Raw genomic sequence first — 14,360 nt, forward strand, 5'->3', positions numbered from 1 at the left:
AAAAAACTAGCCAGGTGAGGTGGCGGGCGCCTGTAGTCCCAGCTAATGTAGTCCCAGCTACTTGGGAGGCTGAGGCAGGAGAATGGCGTAAACCCGGCAGGCGGAGCTTGCAGTGAGCTGAGAACCGGCCACTGCACTCCAGCCTGGGCGACAGAGCGAGACTCCGTCTCAAAACAAAACAAAACAAAACAAAACAAAAACAAAAACAAAAAAATACAAAAAATAGCCATGCGTGGTGGCGGGCGCCTGTAGTCCCAGCTACTCAGGAGGCTGAGACAGGAGAATGGCGTGAACCCGGGAGATGGAGCTTGCAGTGAGCCGAGATCATGACACGGCACTCCAGCCTGGGTGACAGAGCAAGCCTCTGTCTCAAAAAAAAGTTATCGTTGAAGTAGACTTTTTAAAATGAGGAGATGAATAACTTAAAAAAAATTCAGGGATACAGAGAGAAAAATAAATTTAGATTGTTTACATATATAAAATATATTTTAAAAGATAGGCTTGTCTTTTTTTGTTGTTCCTTAAATAAAAGGAACGGATATTTAAATCCCATGCCTTTCATTTTAAAATTTAGGAAATGCTTACAGCTTCCCACACTGAAATCTATACTAACACAGCCAAACTAATCATTGGATGAGAAAATCAAAACACACGGAATTCTCTTGATCAATCTATTTTCTTGATTCTTAAAAGTCCAGATATATACTCAAAGAAAAAAAACTATTAATAATTGATTCTCTTTTTTGTTGTTGTTGTTGAGACGGAGTCTTGCTCTGTCGCCCAGGCTGGAGTGCAGTGGCCGGTTCTCAGCTCACTGCAAGCTCGGCCTCCCGGGTGTAAGCCATTCTCCTGCCTCAGCGTCCCGAGTAGCTGGGACTACAGGCGCCCACCACCTCGCCCGGCTAGTTTTTTGTATTTTTAGTAGAGACGGGGTTTCACCGTGTTAGCCAGGATGGTCTCGATCTCCTGAACTCGTGATCTGCCCATCTCGGCCTCCCAAAGTGCTGGGATTACAGGCTTGAGCCACCGCGCCCGGCCAATAATTGATTCTCTTATTTGAAAATATTTACTGATTATTTACCTTACACGAAGTGATCTCCAGCTCATGGAGATAGATCAGTGGAAAAGTATGGAAGCTACCCAGGTTTGCTAAGCTTACATTCTAATGAGGGAGAAAAGAAATAATGGAGCAGGTCCTTTAAAACAGGAGTGTTGGCCAGGCATGTGTGGCTCACACCTGTAATCCTAGAACTTTGGGAGGCCAAGGTGGGCGGATTACCTGAGGTCTAGAGTTTGAGACCAGCCTGACCAACATGGAGAAACCCCGTCTCTACAAAAACACAAAAAATTAGCTAGGTGTGGTGGCGCATGCTTGTAATCCAGCCACGCGGGAGGCTGTGGCAGGAGAATCGCTTGAACCTGGGAGGCGGAGGTTATGGTGAGCCGAGATCACGCCATTGCACTTCAGCCTGGTTAACAAGAATGGAACTCCGTCTCAAAAAACAAAACAAACAAACAAAAACACAAGAGTGTTATGATACGGCTTGGAATTCTAAAAATTGCATACTGTAGTTGCTGTGTAGAGACTGGATTGAAGAAAAGGGCAATGATGAAAGCTTAAATTCATATAGAATATGGCTGGCCTATAATTTTAAGGGTCCCTGAAATAAGAATGTAGAATAGTTCTCATTATTTCCCCAAGAAATCTCTGCAGTAGAGCCCTGACCGTGTGAGGGGGGTACTGTAGTTACCAAGTGGTGAGGGTGGGAAGGTGAATTTGAAAACACCATTTGGAATTACTGCACTTTAAAGGTAAAACTGGCAGGTTTTCCATACACAACAGATCTGAAAACGTGTGTGTGTGTGTGTGTGTGTGTGATGGAGAGATAGAGATAGAGAGAGAATGAGAACCAGACAGATACAGAGAGAACTAAAAGGAGACACCAAGAATATTGAGCTGAGAAACTATAAAATGGGAGCTGCCATTAAACAAAAAGGGGAAGAGCAAGTTTGGGGAGTATCAGTGGCTCCATGTGGGCCTTCATTTTGAGATTCCTGACTGACACCCAAGTGAAGAAGTCAGGCGGTGTTGGGCGTAGTCCAGTGTTGACGTGTAATATGTAATATCAGGAAATTAATGACACAAAAATTAGTAAGAAAGCAAAGCAAAACAAAGAAAGGTAAGTCCAGGTCCTGAGCCGAGTTCTCTAACATTTAAAAAGTAGTAAAGGTGAGAAAAAAACAGTAAAAAGGGACTAGGGGTAATTATAAAAAATATCGGGGGGAAAGTGGGTTAAGTGTTCTGGAATTCTATCAAAGAAAGTTTTGCAAAAAGGAGGGAGAGATCACCTGTGTCAAATGCTGCTGATACATAAATTAAGACAAAGGCTGAGGAATTATGCTTCAATTCGTAATTTAACAATGAAAATATCGTTTGTGTTTTGAGAAGAGCAATTTTGTTGGAGTGAGTAGGTGAGAAACCATATTGGAGTCCTTGCTCAAAGGAATGTCTGACCTCTGGATTCTCTCTCTCTTTTTTTTTTTTTTCGAGATGGAGTCTCACTCTGTCACACAGGCTGGAGTGCAGTGGCTTGATCTCAGCTCACTGCAACCTCTGCTTCCCGGGTTCAAGCAATCCTCTTGCCTCAGTCTTCCGAGCAGCTGGGACTACAGGCGTGCAACACCATGCCCAGCTAATTTTTTGTATTTTTAGTAGAGATGCGGTTTCACCATGTTGGCCAGGCTGGTCTCAAACTCCTGACATCATGATCCACCCACCTCAGCCTCCCAAAGTGCTGAGATTACAGGCGTGAGCCACCGTGCCTGGCCTGACCTGACTTCTGGATTCTTAAGGAAATTTTTTTTTTTTTTTTTGAGATGGAATCTCGCTCTGTCGCCCAGGCTGGAGTGCAGTGGCGCGATCTCGGCTCACTGCAAGATCTGCCTCCTGGGTCCACGCCATTCTCCTGTCTCAGTCTCCCGAGTAGCTGGGACCACAGGCGCGCACCACCGCGCCCAGCTAATTTTTTGTATTTTTGTAGAGATGGGGTTTCACCGTGTTAGCCAGGATGGTCTCGATCTGCTGACCTCGTGATCCACCCGCCTCAGCCTCCCAAAGTGCTGGGATTACAGGCTTGAGCCACCGTGCCCAGCCAAGGAAATTTTTTATTGAACAGCGGAGGCACAAATTGGATTAGTTTTAATTCTGGGATCAGGACAGACGCTAAACACGTGCCTCTGCATGCCCTGCTTTTTTAAAGCTAGGTATTCTACTATTCTTTAATAATATAATAATCACGTGCAACACCTACACTCAGTTACTTGACAAACTTTACAAAGACTAATACTAGACGTTGTTGGAGAGGACATGGTTACACGTAATATCTTATGAGTCACTGATGTGGACAAGCAAACTGGTAAAATGTCTTCGGAAAACTGGTTATACCTGTTATAAACATTCAGATATCAAACACCCAGAAATTCCATATTGTAATATATTTCCACAAGAAAAAAACATGAGACCTGTATTAAAATATCAATGACTATTAAAAATAATCACACTGGATTTTCTGATTTTGTATTAGCAACTCAGTCTCTGCCTGTTTTAGCAGTACAACCTCTACCCAATATGTTTTGCATTTTTTAAATCTACTACTCTCTAAGAATAAATACTATATTTTCTATCAATTCTGCATTCAGTGTCTATAACAGAAACCAGCATTTTGTAGATTCCAAATAATTATTTGTTGAATAACTTAAATACATTATTATGTATAGTATTTATATACAAATAACGTATCATCTCAGAATACAGTGATAACATTTGTTATATAGAAACTGATTTCAATCTCAGTTAAAAATATTTTGGGCATATGAGTTACTGTCATATATAGATGGTCACATTGTTTTGTTTATATGAAACTGTTTGTGGTTAATGTACATTTTTGGTACTTAAGCTTTTTGGTCTTGCTGTCATAGCAAACAGTGTGCGGCTTAAGAACGTGAATCTGGCTGGGCATAGTGGCTCATGCCTGTAATACCAGCACCTTGGGAGGCCAAGGTGGGCAGATCAGGAGATCAGGAGTTTGAGACCAGTCTGACCAACATGGTGAATCCCCGTTTCTACTAAAAATGTAAAAAAATTGCCCGACGTGGTGGCGGGCGCCTGTAACACCAGCTACTCAGGAGGCTGAGGCAGGAGAATCACTTGAACCCGAGAGGCGGAGGTTGCAATGAGCTGAGATCGTGCCACTGCACTCTAGCCTGGACAACAATAGCAAAATTCTGTCTCAAAAAAAAGAGAGAGAGACCGGGAGCGGTGGCTCATGCCTGTAATCCCAGCACTTTGGGAGGCTGAGGCGGGCGGATCACGAGGTCAGGAGATCAAGACCATCCTGGCTGACATGGTGAAACCCCGTCTCCACTAAAAATACAAAAAATTAGTCGGGCGTGGTGGCAGGAGCCTGTAGTTCCAGCTACTCAGGATTCACTCAGGATTCTGAGGCAGGAGAATGGCGTGAACCCGGGAGGCGGAGCTTGCAGTGAGCCGATATTGCGGCACTGCACTCCAGCCTAGGTGACAGGGCGAAACTCCGTCTCAAAAAAAAAAAAAAAAAAAAAAGCAAGAGAGAGATAAAAGTCACTCTCATTTCTGTATCTTTTAGCAAGTGTGTGAACTCACAGTGCTTATCTGTGAATAAACCATGGATCAAGTAAAAGGCCATTTTTCTTAAAGAAAAAAAGTCCCTGGCCGGGCGCGGTGGCTCAAGCCTGTAATCCCAGCACTTTGGGAGGCCGAGACGGGCAGATCACGAGGTCAGGAGTTCGAGACCATCTTGGTGAACACGGTGAAACCCCGTCTCTACTAAAAAATACAAAACTAGCCGGGCGAGGTGGCGGCGCCTGTGGTCCCAGCTACTCGGGAGGCTGAGGCAGGAGAATGGCGTGAACCCGGGAGGCGGAGCTTGCAGTGAGCTGAGATCCGGCCACTGCACTCCAGCCTGGGCGACACAGCAAGACTCCGTCTCAAAAAAAAAAAAAAAAAAAAAAAAAAAAAGTCCCTAAATTCAGAGATGACCAGCAAATACTAAATAGAAGATTATAGATTTCCTGTGAGTGCATATGGCTTGAAGTGACATGATGCTATAAACCAAATGTTACTGTCCTCCTCAAATTCATGTGTTGAAGTCTAATTCTATGTGATGGTATTTGGAGGTGGGACCTTGGGAGGTGATTAAGTTCATGAAGGCAGGGACCTCACGAATGGAATTGGTGCCCCTATCAAAGGGACTGCAGAGAGCTCCCTCATCCCTTCTGTCATGTAAGGACACCGTAAAAGATGGCTGTCTATGAACCAGGAAGCCAGCCCTCTGCAGACACAGAATCTGCTGAACATCTGACCTTGGATTTTACCATCTCCAGAACTGTGAGAAATCAATTTTCTATGCTACCTAGTCTATGGCATTCTGTTTTGACACCCAGATTAGCTAAAGTACCAGCATGTCAACTTGCACACATAATTCTTGGAAACTCTGATGCCAAATCCTTGATGGCAAAAGGATTTCACCAATTGCCTTTAGTAATTCTTGCCTTTAGAACTCACTGCAAGGCCGTTCTAGTAGATCCAGAATACCATGCTGCTTACTAATATGTGAGACACATATGAGTTTCCTGTGGATCTATGACAAATGACCAAACACTTGGTGGCTTAAAACAATAGAAATTATTTTTCTCGCAGTTCTAGAGGTGAGAAATCTGCAATCAAGGTGTTGACAAGGCCCTACTTCCTACAAAGGGCCTAGGGGGATTCCATTTCTCACCGCCCCCAGCTGCCAGTGGTTCCACATGTTTCTTCTGTGGCTACATCACTCCCCTTCAGCTTCCCAGCCCCTGCAGGTCAGGAAGGCACAGGAGGAGGTGGTGGGAATGGGTGTGGAGAGCCACACACCAGGCCAGGGCAACAGGTGCTCAGAACACAGTGACCTAGAAGCGGGGTACCAGGAAGCCACTCCGGCCTTCAGGGCCCCAGGCAGGCTCCCTCCTGCCAAAGGCCTTTGTGAATGTTGTTCCTGCCTTCTCAAATGTTCCTCCCTATCCTCTCTGCGTCTGCATAGCAAGGTAACTTCTACTCAGTCAAAACTATCACTTTCTAGTACAACCTAACTATCCATAAACAGAACACATCAACAAATGACAGTGTATTTATGCAATGAAATACTACACAGCAATGAAAAAAATGACCTCCAACCACATACAACAATGTAAGAGGATCTCACAGATGTCATTGTTGAGTGAAGAAGCCGGACTCAAAAGAGCACCTTCTGCATGCGTCTATAGAAGGCAAAAAGAAGCAGAATTAATCTACAGTAAGAGGGCTGAAAAGAGTGGTTACTTCTGGGGGGAAATACTGGATGGGAGGGGAGAAAAGAGCCCTCTAGGGGCTAGGCATGAACTTGGTCTTCGTCCAGATTTGTCTGGGGGCTGAGCCTGAGTGCACCCATGGGTAAAAGTTCATCAAGCTGAACACTTAAACAGTGTGCTCTTCCTATGATGAAAAAGTAAAAATTAAACAGACCCCTTTCTCTGAGAAGCCTTTTCCCAGACTAGAGCACCTTCCCCAGGATGAGCTGCCAGGGTTCTGTGCACCTCTCCTGCAGGCTATTGTCGCACTGTGACTGTCTATTTCCCCATGGAATGGTCAGGTGGTCGGCTCCCCCAGACGGTAAGCTCCATACAGGAAGTCTCTCTGTCTTTCCAGGGCCTGTATCTCCAGTGCTCAGATCTTAAGCATCTGTTGCAAGCGTGGGTGACCCCCATTGTGGAATGAGTCCACTCTCTGGCAACAGCAATGTGAGCCTTCTGCTTGCAATGTGAGTTCAAAACCCAGGGCCAGTGAGAGATTCATCAGCTTTGTAACAGATTAATCCTGGACTTATTAATCCTGGACCAGCTCACATTGTCCAGCTTCGAAGTCTTGGGAAGTTGCCACCAGGATGGGGGAGTGGATCAACTTTCTCTAGGACCCAGAGAGCATCCCAGCCAGCCTCAGGGTCAGGAAAGGAGCCCAGCCTCTCCAGGAGCCAGACAGGCTCACAGCAGGGTGGGTTGGGGCCATGTGGATTGCTTGAGCCTAAGGAGGGGAAGAGGAGAAGGCACTGCATTGAGGGGTCTCATGCTGTCTTGCAGTTCTCCTGGGGCTGAAGCTGAGTGCGGATCAGCTGGCCCTGGTCTACAGCACGCTGGGGCTCTGCCTGTGTGCCGTCCTCTGCTGCTTCCTGATGGTGGTGGCCTGCTTCCTCAAGAAGAGCGGGGGTCCCTGCTCCTGCCAGCCCTGCTCAAGGCCCTGTCAAAGTCCGGCCAAGTCTTCCCAGGGTGAGTGCATGAAATTGGGGTCTTCACCCTTCTTGCTGCTTGGGTGACAAGCCTCGGGCCATCCCTCAGTCCTGTCACTGCCGCTGCTTCTAAGTGGAGAGGCCCGGGGCTCATCCCTGTTATTCAGGCCCGGGGCTCATCCCTGTTATTCGCTGTAGCTTGATAAAATCAGTTTAAGACATCCTGGCAGTCAGATACCCAGGAGAGTGGCACCCTGGAGGGTGGGTGTGGGGTGCCGGCCTTCGGGCTTGCCTGAGCTAGGGGTTCTCAGGAGGCAGGGCCATCAGGGCTAAGCCCTGGAGGAGGTGTCTCTTTGGTGGGCATGGCAGGCTTGGGGCTGGGCAGAAGTGAGAGCCAAGATTTGCCTGCCCACCCCTGCCCCAGCACAGGTTCTGGTAAGCAAGTGAGGGACACTGACACCCACCTGGGTCCCCCTGGTGATCCTAGCCTGGTGATTGCCCTTAGTTCCTGGGTCAGGGGAGAGTATGGCTGCCCACACCGTCACCCCTACCGCAGTGCAGGGCCAGGCCTGGCCCACACCCTCCACTCTCACCTCTGCAGATCACGAGATGAAAGCCGGCAGCCCTGTGGGCACATCACCTAAGCCAGTGGAGACCTGCAGCTTCTGCCTCCCCAAGCACAGCATGCCCACCAGGAGAGCGCAGTCATACCTGCAACCCTCAACCCCATGGGTGATGGAAGGTGGAGGTGCCCTGTGAGGGTGCCCTGATAGATGGCAGCCTTGGCATTGTGTGCGAACACACCCAAGAGAGGGTCCTAGGTGCCGGAACAGGGGCAAGGAGGAAGAGGAGGAGGGAAAGAGATGGAGAGAGAGAGAGGAAAAAAAGAGAGATGAAGAGAAAGACAGAGGAGGCAGAGAGGAAGAGANAGGAGGCAGGGCCATCAGGGCTAAGCCCTGGAGGAGGTGTCTCTTTGGTGGGCATGGCAGGCTTGGGGCTGGGCAGAAGTGAGAGCCAAGATTTGCCTGCCCACCCCTGCCCCAGCACAGGTTCTGGTAAGCAAGTGAGGGACACTGACACCCACCTGGGTCCCCCTGGTGATCCTAGCCTGGTGATTGCCCTTAGTTCCTGGGTCAGGGGAGAGTATGGCTGCCCACACCGTCACCCCTACCGCAGTGCAGGGCCAGGCCTGGCCCACACCCTCCACTCTCACCTCTGCAGATCACGAGATGAAAGCCGGCAGCCCTGTGGGCACATCACCTAAGCCAGTGGAGACCTGCAGCTTCTGCCTCCCCAAGCACAGCATGCCCACCAGGAGAGCGCAGTCATACCTGCAACCCTCAACCCCATGGGTGATGGAAGGTGGAGGTGCCCTGTGAGGGTGCCCTGATAGATGGCAGCCTTGGCATTGTGTGCGAACACACCCAAGAGAGGGTCCTAGGTGCCGGAACAGGGGCAAGGAGGAAGAGGAGGAGGGAAAGAGATGGAGAGAGAGAGAGGAAAAAAAGAGAGATGAAGAGAAAGACAGAGGAGGCAGAGAGGAAGAGAGAGACAGAGCAGGAGGTAGTGGCACTCTGGGTCCCAGTTCCCAGTGCAGCTGTAGGTCGTCATCACCTAACCACATGTGCAATAAAGTCCTTGTGCCTCCTGCTTACAGCCCCCGAGAGCCCCTCCTCCTGGAGAATAAAACTTTTGGCGGTTGCCCTTCCTCACTGCATTGTGGTTGTGTCTAATGAACAGAGATGTCCCGCCTATCACCTTCCTCAGCTCGAGGCTCCACTGAACGCTGCCCCCTCGGTTTGGGAGGCTCTGTGGCGCCCCCATCTCACCAGGCTCCTGAGGAAGCTTGTGACCTTGGGTTGAGCGCTAAGCAGCCAGGTACCTGCTGAGGCTCTGCTTCTCTCTTTCACGAAGGGAGAGAAAGAGACCAAAGAATGGTCTGCAGGGAGGGCGTCTGTGCAAATCCCCAGGGAACCAGGGTCTTGAGCTGTCTTCATTTCCTTACAGACACACATTCACTTCCATGCCTCCTTACTGAGGGCATGATGCACAGTGTGTGTATGTGCAGGTGTGTGCATGCATATGTGTGTGTGTGCATGTGTGTATGTACATGTGTGTGTGTTGTGGGGGTGTGCAGTGGACAGGAAGGAGAGGGCAGCTCCAGCTTAAAGCTGCAAGTCTCTCTGAAAGAAAGATTCCCTGGACCACAGCAAGAGAGACTTTTTATTTGCATCCATTTTTTATTAGCATTTAAAGCTATCTTTTGAGTAGCATGCAAACCTTAAGTTACTTAACTATTCTTAGAAGCATTTACACAGTAAGATAATACATGATAATGTACATTGAAATATTCACCCTGCACCCCCAACATTATTTTGCATACCTACATCCCCCAAAGAATCCCATGGCAGGTGGGGTGGGCAGGGAAGTATGGTCCACGTGGGGTGGGCAGGGAAGTATGGTCCACCCGGGACCCCTCAGTGGGGGCACTTGGTCAGTCCCCAAGGCTCTGTGTGGCCCTCCAGAGACTCTGCTTCCCACCGGCTCAGTCAGCACTGCAGAGGAGGAATTGGGGAGGTGGAGTAGGGGCAGGCAGGACAGTAGGGGGAGGACAGTCAGGCACCCCATGTCCTGGTTTTTGCAATGGCTGGGAGGAGGCTGAGGGCTGAAGGCCGACTGCCCTGAGAACTGGTTGAGGCTTGAGGCAGGGTGGTAGGGCCATCCCCACAGCCTGCAGGGCCCTTGGTCACCCTTGTCACCCAAGGCTTCTCCCCAGCAGCACTGGGCACCCCAGTGAGAGAGTGGCCAAGGCAGAGGTGTGGATGGACCAGGGAGGGAGGTCTCATTCAGCTCTGACAGGAAAAGGGTCAAAGAAGGGCCAGGGTGGCCAGAGGGAGGGTCACAGTCTCTGGGTCGGGCAGGATGAGAGAAGAAGGGAACAGGCAGGGTCAGTGGCCAGGGCGCAGGCAGAGGCAGGTGCATGCTGGGAGGTCAGACCCTGCAAGGCCCATGGGGAGTGTCAGCTGGGATGGGCTCCAGGTGCGTCCTCAGGGCACTGGGCAGCTCTCAGGCCAGGCTCCCCGGACTCTGGTGGGTGATGTGGTCACTCCCAAGGCACTGCTGTCAGTCAGGGCTCAGCCACCCCCCCGGGCAGCACCCATCCCATCTCAGGACTGGACTTTCTCAGCTCCCACAGAGGGTGCTGCCTCCTGCCCAGGAGGCGCAGCCCCATTGTGCAGCCTGAGGCACCCCGCAGGTCCTGAGTGGCTCCCTCCAAGCCAGCCTAGAGCTCCCTCTTCTTCAGGGTCCTGGTGCCTCGCAGGTGTCAGCTCCACAGGGAGGCCCTTGCTTTCCTTGTCTGTGCCTTGTTCCGGGCTGAGACTTAGGGTGAATAGGGTTGAACTGGTCCTTTCCTGGGGCCCTCTCAGCGATGCGGATGGCTCTTGCCCTGGGCAGGTCCTCATCTCTGCCTGGGTTGCCCTACAGTGAGATGGAGCTGCCCCCGTCAGTGCCCTGGAGGTGAAGGTAAGAGCCTGTGCCTGCTGTGTGGGAGGCCGCTCCAAGGATAGGGAATCAGGGGTGGTCAGTGAGGCAGAGGTGGCGGCCGGTGGGCCCGGGCAGTGGTGAGTGGGCCATGGCTGTCACTGGGAGGGGGGCCTTTCTGGCTGGACTCTGTTCCCATGAGGCTTTGACCAAAACCCAAACCAAGAACTGCAATCCTGACTCAGAGTCCACTGCCTGTTTGTACCAAGTCCCCAGTTGAAGGCTGGGACCCAACTAACACTCAGGGCATCTGTGCCCTGAGGATGGCGTGTCCTGGCATCACCAGTCCAGACCCCCAGCTCCAGTTAGTTCAGAGGGTCTCAGCCCCTGGGGTCTTCCCTTTCCTGGCTCCTTCAGATTGGGTCCCTTCAGGGCCCCAAAGCCCTGGACCCAGCATCCATGGGCCATTGTCAGAGGCCTGGCAGCTCCGCTAACTCCATCATGGCTCATTTGACAGCAAAGATGGCAGGAAATAAAATGCAGTGACAAGTGGCTGAAGATGCTTGGAGACTGGACAAAATATGGGAGCAGCAAGAAGGTAACATGGGGAGGGAGTGGCCCCAGTGACTGCTCTCTGCAGAGCCGGGAGACAGGCACCCATGGCTGTGACCTGGCACCGTCTGCCTCTGCGTCAGTGGGTGGGTGGCACCCCATCCTCACCATAGGACAACAGGCCTGTTCGCCAGCTTTCCTCCCTGAGTCGTCCCGTGTCCTGTCTCACTGGAGTGTTCTTTTGTCTTTAGCTGTCTCGAAATGTGTACAAAGGCATTCCCCTGGTGGTACGGGGCTGGGCGTGGTCACTCCTGCTAGACATTGACAAAGTGAAGGCTGAGAACCCAGGGGAAGACAAGGTACAGCCCTCCCATACTCAGCCAGGGCAGGACAAACAGGCCTGGCCATGTCAGAAGCCCAGGACTCCAGCTGGAGGGAACGTCGAGCCCGGGTTGGAGGTGGGGGCTGTGGTCAGACTCACATGCTGGGCACATATGGTAACTCAGGCACCACAGGTGCACTGGGCTCTGCTGACCCTCCCTGGCTTCAGAAACAAGGCAAAAATGAGCTTTCTGCAGAAGGAAACCTTCTTTTCCTTCCAGAAGTGCTGACTGTGGGATGACTGCCGTCAGGGGCAGGGAGTCTTTTGTCTGTTCTGAGGCTGCTTCCTCCTCGCAGCCCTGCCCTACGGGTCATGAAGGAGAAAGGCAAGAGGTCCTCCAGGATCATCCACCGCATCAAGGTAGATGTCAGCCGCACCCTGCAGAACCATGTGATGTTTAGAGAATGATTTGGAGTCAGGTAAGGCCTATGGGGGCTGCAGGGGTACTAGGGAAGATGGGGGCGATCCAGAGGGATGAGGGCTTCCCCAGGGCAGAGGCCACGGTCACCCAGGAAAAGTGACAGAGCTGCCAAGGGCTCTCCTGGCCCAGGCAGCAGCCAGCATTATAGACTGAGCACCTCCCGGGCTGTAAGCCCTGGGCCGGGCTGGGACATGTGGGGACAGAACCCAGGTGGCTCCCAAGGAGATGGGAGGCAGCAAAAACAAACAAAACAAAACAAAACAAAAACAAAAAAAATCATGCAGATGGTGAAAAGTGCTCTCCATGCCCCACAATGAGCCAGGGTAGGGACCCATGGGAAGGCGGCAGGATGGCGGGGCTTGGGAGCCTTCCCGGGCAACACTGACAGCCCAAAATACCAGGGAGGATGCGGGGCCCTGACAACGCTCATCCATGACTGGTGGGCACACAACAGGGCACTTTGGAAGTCAGATGGGCCGTGGCTCATAAAGCTCAGTGGCCTCATACCACACATCCCCAAAGTGTCACAGATATTGACCACAATGGTTTGAAAACTGACGTGCAAATAAAACCCACATGCCACATTCACTGCTTGATTGATTGTCACTCACACCCGGAGGCCACTGAGATGATCTTCAACAGGGGTACTGGGGAGAAAGGGGGTTCCACTATTCAGACAAAGATGACTCAGTGAGGAAAAGGAATGAACCCCTGATGCCTGCAGGAACATGGGTGATCTTAGATGTGTGTTGCTGAGGGAAAGAAGCCAGACCCAACAGGCTACCACCACAGGATTCCAATTTATCAGCCATTCTGGGAAAGGGCAAAGCATAGAGACAGAGAATAATTGGTCAGGATGGTCAGGCGCTGACGGAGCCAGGAGAGGTCAGCTGCAAAGGGGACACACTGGGGACTTGGAGGATGAAGGAGCCACTCTGAGGGGCTGCAGTGGTGGACGGAAGGGTCTGCACATTGGTTCAGAACCATGAAACTGCATGTCCCAAAGACTGGACTTCCGTGTGTGCAAACCAAGAAAAGGGGGAAGAAAAAATCAACCAGAGTGAAAATAATCACTGATCCAAATGTGCACCTGTGATATTTGCATTGCAAACAATGTGGATTTTACTGAAAAAACTTCTAAAAACTCAGGTGTCCTGAAGAGCTCACTGCTTATCTGGGGGAATCATCTGAACCCAGAATTGTGTTTTTTGTCAGGGTTTGTAGACAAAATGAAACTGACAGCATCCACACAAAACAAAACCCTTTTTTCCCTCTTTTCTAGGCAGCAGGAATTATGTGACATCCTCATGGCCTATTCTGCATATAACCCTGTGAATATTCCTGGGCAGCGATATTCCTGGGCCCTGTGCCCATATTCACAGGCATGGGTGTCTCTCGGGGGTGTCAACACTTCTTGAAAATTCAGTGTTCGTGACCCACCAGCACGTAGTAGGCAGGACTCAAGCTCACTGCTGGCGTGGACACCCAAGCAAGGGGGCGGCGCAAGGGGTCAAACTGAGACAGAAAATGGTTGAAGCCCAGACTCCTGGTGTCATCCGAACCTGACCACCATGTCTCAAGTGAAGAAATGACCTTCCCCTCCTGGTGTTGCCCCAAAGCCCAGGAGCTTGGCAGGGTTGCATGCAGATAGTCCTCACAGGAGACAGGTTTGACAAGTTGCTGAGGTGCCTGATGGGCCAGGCTCTTGTCATGAAATGAGTTTGCATCCTGAGGAAGCCTTTTCTTCACCAGAAACCAGGCAGAGATCCAATTTTTCCTTTCCCTGAACTTCAAAGGAGTGCAGCAGACAGGGAGGGTGTCACCCAGGTGGCTGCTCCTGCTCCACCCCCACTTTCCAGACCATTCTAGGCAGGGAGATTGGCTGAGCCAACTCCATGGGCTGCCCACATGGAGTCTGGACCCAGCTGCCCTCCTGTGCCTGGCAGGCAGCCCTTGGGCGGTTGCAGGACCTTTTGTGTGGTGGTCAGTGCCCCGCTGCCTGCCCTCGTGGCAGGTGAGTTCACAGGTGCTGCTCCAGGCCTGGCACAGTGGCCTCCCCAGCCTGGCCCAGGGGAGGGGCATGAACAATCCCTGCCTGTGCTCTTTCAGGCCATGTGAGCTTGGACGCTCGCTGCAGGAGTCCCCCCAGGCTCCTTGTCAACTGAGTCGTGCATGACCTGTTGAGTCCTCA

The 14,360-nt window shown here is 51.1% G+C and overlaps 1 protein-coding gene across 1 annotated transcript; it reads left to right on the forward strand.

The window, feature by feature from the left end:
* Positions 1-10,340: 10,340 nt before the first annotated feature.
* TBC1D28 (TBC1 domain family member 28) lies at positions 10,341-13,587 on the forward strand. Its single transcript, XM_017854194.1, is given in 6 exon segments — positions 10,341-10,453; positions 10,841-10,856; positions 11,332-11,412; positions 11,618-11,724; positions 12,057-12,167; positions 13,452-13,587. Coding segments are annotated over 6 exon segments (564 nt in total).
* Positions 13,588-14,360: the final 773 nt, after the last annotated feature.

Source organism: Rhinopithecus bieti, unplaced genomic scaffold, assembly GCF_001698545.2.
Source record: "Rhinopithecus bieti isolate Rb0 unplaced genomic scaffold, ASM169854v2 scaffold_37555, whole genome shotgun sequence".
NCBI lineage: Eukaryota > Metazoa > Chordata > Mammalia > Primates > Cercopithecidae > Rhinopithecus > Rhinopithecus bieti.